Source organism: Cibotium barometz, chromosome 40, assembly GCF_041138505.1.
Source record: "Cibotium barometz isolate CiBa-2024 chromosome 40, ASM4113850v1, whole genome shotgun sequence".
Taxonomy (NCBI): domain Eukaryota; kingdom Viridiplantae; phylum Streptophyta; class Polypodiopsida; order Cyatheales; family Cibotiaceae; genus Cibotium; species Cibotium barometz.
This window is the reverse complement of record NC_141085.1, coordinates 15880508-15888763: the sequence shown is the minus strand read 5'-3', so window position 1 is coordinate 15888763 and position 8256 is coordinate 15880508. Positions and strand designations below refer to the sequence as shown.

General features: G+C 39.5%; 1 protein-coding gene across 1 annotated transcript; it reads right to left on the bottom strand.

The window, feature by feature from the left end:
- Positions 1-4475: 4475 nt before the first annotated feature.
- LOC147615245 (uncharacterized) lies at positions 4476-7843 on the bottom strand. The gene is made up of 3 exons (XM_086779303.1): positions 6420-7843; positions 6077-6208; positions 4476-5862 (listed from the first exon to the last, which is right to left on the bottom strand). The coding sequence occupies exons 1-3, from the start codon at positions 7205-7207 to the stop codon at positions 5370-5372; spliced, it is 1413 nt and encodes a 470-aa protein (XP_086635429.1). The 5' UTR covers positions 7208-7843; the 3' UTR covers positions 4476-5369.
- Positions 7844-8256: the final 413 nt, after the last annotated feature.

Here is an 8256-nt window from a genome sequence, read left to right as displayed (position 1 = left end):
GAGGTTTATGTATAAGCCGTATGCAGAAGCATCATGTATAAAGCCATATACATAAGCCATGTATAAAACCATATGCACAAGTCTTATATATAACGCTAATGCATATGGCTAATGCATAAGCCGGATACATAAGCTTTATGCATGAGGTTTTATGCATAAGCCACATACATGAGGCTTATGTATAAGCTCATGCATAAGCCACATACATGAGGCTTATGTATTAAGCTTATCCATATGGCTAATACATGACCCTCATGTATGCAGCGGCTTATATATAAGGTTTATGCTTGAGGCTCATGCATAGCTTTATGCAGGCTACAAATGTGTAACCTCGTGCAAGCTATGAATGCCATGCATAAACCTTATGCATAGTATGCATGAGCCTTATGCATAAGGCTTATGCATTAAGCGAGTGCTACCTAGGCATGCACGTAGCTATCGGAATGCACTCGAAGCTCCCATTACATGCTGGGTGCTACCTATGCATGCCAGTAGCTACCTAAGCATGCCGGTAGCTTCCTATGCATGTTGGGTAGCTACCTAAACATGTCGGGTAGCAACCTACACATGCCGGTATCTTCCTATGCATGCCGGGTGCTACCGATGCATGCCGGGCTTCCTACGTGTGCCGGGTGCTACCTAAGCATGCCAGTCCTATGCATGCCGAGTATTATCGATGCATGCCGGGTGCTTCCAACGCATGCCGTCGGGTGCTTCCTATGCATGCCGGTAGCTACCTATGCATATGCTAGTAGCAACCTATGCATGCCGGTTAGTTTCCTACGCATGCCGGTAGCTTCCTATGCATGTCGGGTAGCAATCAACGCATGTCGGTAGCTTCCTATGCATAAGAGTTTTAAGCATTTATGTTTTTTCTTGGATAGATGGCAAATAACTTGAGGCGTGATGTTACACGTGAAGGAGGAGTCGATATCCCAATAATATTTGTAAGTATACATTAGCCTCACATTGTATCTTATCTTTTAATTAAAGAAGGTTATCTTAAATAACAACTTTCTAAAATTTTCACTTGTTTGTACAATTGCAGCTTGAAGTAGTGGACCGCCCCCCTACGTAAGAGGAATATGATTTTGCATTACAACGGGGTTTGCAAGCTCTATTTGATAGGGTACAAGATGAAGGATGGATTGTTATTACTGGAGAAGATTCTTAGCAAGCATGGCAAGTAAGTACATTCCTAAACCCTAAACCTCTTTGTTTTTGCAAAACTTATTCTCACTTGTGTTAGTTTTATTGTGTTTTAAGATCATATAACTCGAAATGGTGGTGCAAATGTCCATGCCGATAGCAATGGAAATGTGAGAAGCGAAGGGGTTGGAACCGCAAGGAAACATACCAATCGTACAGCATGAGATCGAGATAGCCCCTAGCTCTATAGGTTTTTATTACACTTTATCTTGTATATGAGTTTTTTAGAAACACACACTTCTGTAATCCGCTAAGTATTGTAATTGAATTTTGACATTCCTAAAACCATGGTTTGCAAATGTCTTTTCTTTTTAGTATTTGTAAGTTTTACATTACACTTGTCCACTATGTTAGTTTTATTGTGTCTACATTAGAAAAAAAAAGAGCTAGGGTAGACTGGGGAGTCCTATGCAGACTCCCCAATTTTTTTTATTATGCAATACGTTCGCTACTCTTCAGCAGCAGCAGTGAAACTAGGAGCGCCATTTCACCTACTGAGGAGCGCAATATCGCTGCTGGACAACGAAAAAGCGCTGCTAGTTTTGTTGCTTCAGTATAACGAACCCATTTGCAACAAAAATAGTAGCGTGTTTAGTAATGATATAGGCCCGACATCTCTGTACCCTTCTAGCTATAAAAGCGCTGCTAAACCCTCATTTGGTTATAGTGTTTGGACCTCCTACAAGTCCTTCCATAGGACAACATAGTACCTAAAGTCATGATATGACTTGTTTACCACTTCTCCAACTCCTATATTTAGTCTCCCTATAGTCCTCATCACCAATTTTGAGGACAAAGTTTGTACTAGTACAGAGTGGGTGTGTTACCTAGTTAGGTGTTATACCTAGTTAACATTACCTTTCACACATGGTCACACTTTTTTATAATCTTTTGCAATCGTGCTAGTGCTTAATATCTATATGGTTATGGGATGTAGCTAAGCCTACGACTTGTGTATTGCAGGCTATGATGGTTTTTGTATCTACATAGAGCATAGGTTAGCTCCACTATCTTTTTGGGCCCCTTGAACATTCCATGAGAAATTGGACATTATAAAGATGAGGCCATGTATATAGGTTATTTCATGTAATAAAGAAAGGGGGTAATCCCATTAATCTTCTTGTGGTGGTTGATAACTTATATGCTTGCTTTCTCTTGTAAATGCATGCTTGTGGATTGTTAGTGTGTTTGCTTAGTGTGATGCTCTCTCTCTCTCTCTCTCTCTCTCTCTCTCTCTCTCTCTCTCAACAATTAGCTTCTCCTTCGTCTTCCCCATCTTGCAACAAGCACCCCTCATTAGCTAAACATTTAATTAATCAAAGCAATGGTGATTATAAGTGGATAAGAGGTTGTCTAAAATGTGGGCAAGAGGTTATCAAGATCTAAGTGTGGACAAGAGGTTGTCTAAAATGATGATTATAAGTGGGTAAGTGATTTTAGGTTCATTAATAACTTTTGAGTCTTTTGATGAACTAAAAGTGTGTCATTTCATAATTTTTATGTTGGTTTCAAGATACTTAAATTAATAATATCTTCACCCATGATAACTGAGAGTGATCTTATTATCATCATTAGCTAACCTTAAATTAATCAAGCTAATGGTGTATTGATAAGATCTAAGTGTGAAAAAGAGGTTGTTTGCAATTTTAAGTGATAAGTGATGTGAGGATATAACTAATCGCATTTAATCCCTTTTAATGGATTGAAAGTGAGTCAAACCATAAACTATGTGTTGGCTCGATCAAAAGGGAAACAACATGCCTTTAAACCATGTTGGACATGGATTTTAGTGCCAAAAAAGGCATTTGTTTTGGTATGAGGTAAGCACATTTAAGTACTTTCAAGCATGGTGATCGATATATCAATTTTCGTTTTTCTTGTGAGAGGTTGCAATACCTTGATCTTGATATCCACTCCTCTTGTATTTACAAAATATGAAAACAAAGTAGCTACTCCAATATAATAATACTACACATTGTTTAATTGATTCGTCATGAAAGCAAAATTTAAAAAATATTCTCATGAAAACTTTCTTGGTGAAAATGTTTGTGATTCAATAATGTGAAAACATGTATGAGATGTTGTATTATTGGGTATACACGAATATGTATCATTGTGTTTGAAAAAAGATGTAATATTACTATGTGATTTACGAAAACACGTATGCTAAATTTAGATAAGACATGAGGAAAAAATATGTAATTTATCTTAAGATTTCATATATGATAAATTAATCTATGTATGAAAAGCCGTTAACTTAACGCATAAGCCCCACATTGCTAAAAACAGTGAGAGAGGACTAAATGAGAGGTGAAAGTTGGCCTTCCATGGGTCACCACCATAAAGTACTCTTTGTAATGCAAGAAAAAAGTTTGGAGGAAGAGCATCCTTAATCAACATGTGGAAAAGTGGTCTAGTTTTGCACAATGTCATGCAAGATTTTTAATAAGGAGGTGATTTTTTAAAGATGTGAGAATGTTCACATTCACACTTCCAAGTGTGGACAAGTGACTGTGACAGATATTTTTATATCAATACTATATGTTATAGTTAGATTAGCATATGTTACTTCAAAGTAAGACACTTTAGGAAAGTTGGATGTGTGAAACTTATTACATTAATGAGTGTGAATATGACTAAGGTTTTTATATGTTTAGAATTTCAATAATATATGTTATACTTAGATTAGAATATGTTACTTCAAAGTATGACACTGTAGGAAAGTTGGATGTGTGAAACTAAGTGCATTAATGAGTGTGGATATGACTAAGGTTTTTATATGTTTAGAATTTCAATAATATATATTATACTTAGATTAGCATATACTATACTTAGATTAGCATAGACACTTTAGGAAAGTTGGATGTGTGAAACTTTTTACATTAATGAGTGTGAATAACATGATGCTTTCCTATGTATGTTTAAACAATCATTCAAATGTGAGAATGCTTCTTTTAACACATACAAAAAGTGTGGGTTTAACACATACAAAAAGTGTGGGTTTAACATATATTCAAAGTGTGTTTAGCCTGTTTAGATCCTACTTAATGACACTTGTTTCTCACCAATTTCTCTTCCAAGGATAGCTTGAAAAGTGAGAAAACTAATAATTATTTATTTATTTAAGTAAGCAGTACAAAGATTTTATTAAGCTTATACCAAACTTCAGAACCTATTAAGCTAATTAGAAGCTAATGACTACACATTTAATTGAAGTTATACCAAACATAAGAAACTAAGCTAATCTAAAGCTAAGAAGTCAAAAAGATTGCAAAAATTGGAAGTGATTATTGGACATTAACCAACCAGGATTGCTAATTGGAAGTGAATGATTAGTGGACATTAACCAACCAGGACTTCTAGTGGAGCCTCATTTTATGAGATACAAATAGAGCTGCTAATAACCACCAAACTCTTAGAGCTTACAAGAGGTGATATATGCACATCCCATTGCACCATTTCAACATGAATAATAATGCCACTACCTGCAGCATACCAGCTAGTCTGCATTCAAAGAAGAACTTAAGAGAGTTCATATAGGGCCACTGTCTTGCAGTGTGTGTGACTCCGAAAAATGCATTCACATACATGTTCCTGCCATGGCCGCCCATGTCTTCCCGTGCACACATACATGTCCCTGCCATGGCAACACATGTCTTGCCATGGATGCATGCATCCCCTGCCATGGAAACCATGTCTTCCCTTGCTGTTTTGTAAGAAAGACCATGGCTTGCAGAATGCAAACTATCGAAAAACACATTCAATTCATGGGGCAACCCATGTATTTGCCATGTTGTGATGTAAAGCAAACAACCCCTGGCAGAACCCAACTTGAGAAATCATGTTGTTTTGCCATGGCAACTCATGTTGTGTGAGACAACCCATGATTTACAGTAACCAATTCGGAAAAACATACTACTCGTCGCAGGTATGCATGCTTTTGATGTGGCCATGCATCTTCCCCACCATGTTGTCATCCAAAATATCCAACCCACATAATTAAAACATCTATTGCTGCATACAAGGCAACCCATGGTTGTCTACCCTTGTTTACAAACAACCATGTGTATCAATTCAGTAAGTGCTGCCAAAGCACTTAAGAGACTAAGCAAGCCTGCTGCCTATGTCCCCAAACTTGCTTTGCACGACCCAAGTGGTGATCATGCTGCAAACAAGAACCCATAATGGTCACACCCATCATCCATTAACTTCTCTTCCCAATAGCCTTTGTTGAAAATGGCTGATAACTCAGGAAGCTCCCCAAGATCATCAAACACACCATCCCCCTCTGTGGTTGTTCTTGATAAAAAAGAGAGGTCCACATCCCTCTGCAAGCTGCAGCTTTCTTCATCTTCCAGAGAGTCCAGTGAAACTACCTGCTCATTGACTGCATTCGGTGAATTTATGATGGAAGAAAACAGGCTTTCACAAGCAACTTCACAGCTGCTTGCTGCCTCCTCTGCTTGACCCTGGCATTTGTCTCTTGAATGCGAAGGTTTCGGCCCCATAGCCGATTTCAATGACCTATTGGCAGGCCAAGGATGGTCATGTTCTGATGTGTATGTCACTACGAGCATGGTTGGGTCGGTACAACTGCGTTCCACCTGCTTCCTTGCAGAGCAGCCTTTGGAGCTACTACATCTGTAATAACCTCTGCAAGTATATTATAAGCTCTGAATAAGCATACAAGTTAATAGAATTACATCAACACTCAAGGACTCCAAGTGGATTTTCTTAGATACTTCTATCAACATACATGATTCATAAATGTCTTAGCACATGGTCACATACAGACAATCCATGCAAGTTAAACTTGACATAGCAATCTAATTAGTCTCACACTGTAAAACCAGTAATTATACCTTACCTTGGATACGGTGACCCTTTTATTGGCTTTTGCCCATATTTCCTCCATGCCCAGAGATCTGATGGTGGTGCCTCACCCTTTTGCTTGTCATCCCCAAATGGTACACAAACAATTTTCTTTTGCTGTGTCTTTCTGAAACCACACCCCAAAACATAAGTTTTGTACTGCAACATAAGAAAAAGAGTCTCTCTCTCTCTCTGTCTCTCTCTGTCTCTCTCTCTCTCTCTCTCTCTCTCTCACACACACACACACACACATGCACGCACGCGCACACACATGCACAGACACATGGGCATGCACGGTTTTCATATGACATGTTTCACTAGCAAAATGAATAGCATACCTTCTTTTACTGCTCTGACTCAGATTCTTTGACCGATCCACTTCCGACTCTTCTGCGCTTAGCACTGAGGAATCTTGCTTGCTTGGAGAATTTGGTGAATCAGACAAGCTGGCTACCATGTCAGGAGAGGTATCAGATGGGACAATGGGGTGGGCATGCAAGGAAGCTGATATGCATTCTGCTGAAGGTTCAAGCAATGTTGCAGTTGTAGAAGGCAAGCTGGGTCCTAGAGTTTTTTTTGTCTGAGCATTCTGTAGTTCCAATGCTTGCATAATACTCTTTGAAAACCTTGCTGAAGCTGATGAAGCGCCTATATTGTTTGCAGGCTTGAAATCAGCATCTGGCTCATACAGTTGAGTTCTCTTGCTCATGGTGGAGGAAATTGATGAGATCTCCATGGATGGAATCATGTGCTCTAAAGAGCTCAGAAAATTAAATGAATTGGAAGAGGCTATGAAGTCCATGGTGTCAAACACAGGCACACACAATGGCATGGATCGGATGGCTCTCAAATCACATGCTGTTGGATGGCTCCTCGATCGCAAAGTGTCGGTGAATTGAGTTTTCTCATAGAACTGTGGAGCCGCAGCCCAAGAGATCATGCCTGAAAGACCTGATGCCATGTCCTCGCATTTGATTCTGGAAGCTGCTTCATACAAGTCATGAGAAAGCTGCATGGTTGCACCAAGTGAAGGCCTGTTCAGAAAGGTATCCATATAAGGAGTGTGGTGGTGGGAGGGTGTTGCTCTCAACACGGTGTCATCAAATCCACCATAGTTGTTCTCCATGCAAATGATTGATGATTGATTTCTTGAAGATCTGAAAAATGGATTGTGGAAGGCTAAGGTAATGAAGCAATGGGGTACAACATAACCATCGACCTCAGCACTGATAACGCCAAATCAATGAGCTATATGCACAGAGATTGACAGTGCACAAGCTTCAATGGAGTCCTTTAATCTCTTCAACAAATAAGCAGCTTTTCCTCTGATTCTGACATTAAAACAGAATCATCCTTGTTTAAAAGCTAAATAATCTGGCTACTATGTAAGATACATGATCATATCCATTCCGTACAGCATGATCAAAGCCGAGTAGCAATAATAAGAGAAGCAAATGATATGCAAGAAGCAAGAAGGAGCTAAGAAACTTGATTAGAGGGTGCGTAGGGAGTATCTAAGATAAGCTTCCAGTGCAAAGGAGATTAGGTTGATTTATGGGAAATTGATTATGGATCCCAATGATCATGTTAGCAAAGGGAAACAGTACAGAACAGTGAAACGGAGAGTGGATTCAATATTGAAAATCAAGAAGGGGTTGTAAGTGCAGTTGGGCCGGCTAGAGGGATAGAGACAGAGAATCGAGAGATTGAATAAAACAAAATCGGGCATTCTAGAGAGAGAAAAAAGTACAAAGGATTGAATGAAGAGCAGTTGTAACTTGTAGGAGACTGTGTGAATATAGCCAAGCATAATTATACACGAATGTGTGTGTGTGTGTGTGTGCGTGTGTGTGTGTGTGTGTGTGTGTGAGAGAGAGAGAGAGAGAGAGAGAGAGAACGAGCATGAAGTGATTCAAATAAGCACGCCATGTGGTAGATTCTTCGAACGGTAAGACCCGGCAGCTTTTTAACGATTGAGGACAGTAATTGAAGCTGGTTTAACGATTTTGATGGGCTCCAGCCCCCGGCTGTTGACGGTGACCAATTTGATTCGTGCCGGCAGCTGCGAGTCTGGGACAACGGCACTGCAAGTTGATAGGATTCTTCAGCTCAGAGTCGGTTTTTGTTGGGCACCTTGGATCAGTTGGATGAGTTCCGGCAGCTGGGTTTGACGGA

Excerpts from the sequence above, each read along its gene's own strand:
- LOC147615245 (XM_086779303.1), bottom strand. The coding sequence starts at position 7,207 with ATGGAGAACAACTATGGTGGATTTGATGACACCGTGTTGAGAGCAACA. Across the intron at positions 6,209-6,419 it reads AGTCAGAGCAGTAAAAGAAG|AAAGACACAGCAAAAGAAAA; the intron begins GTATGCTATTCA and ends GTGTGGTTTCAG. Across the intron at positions 5,863-6,076 it reads AAAGGGTCACCGTATCCAAG|AGGTTATTACAGATGTAGTA; the intron begins GTAAGGTATAAT and ends ATATACTTGCAG.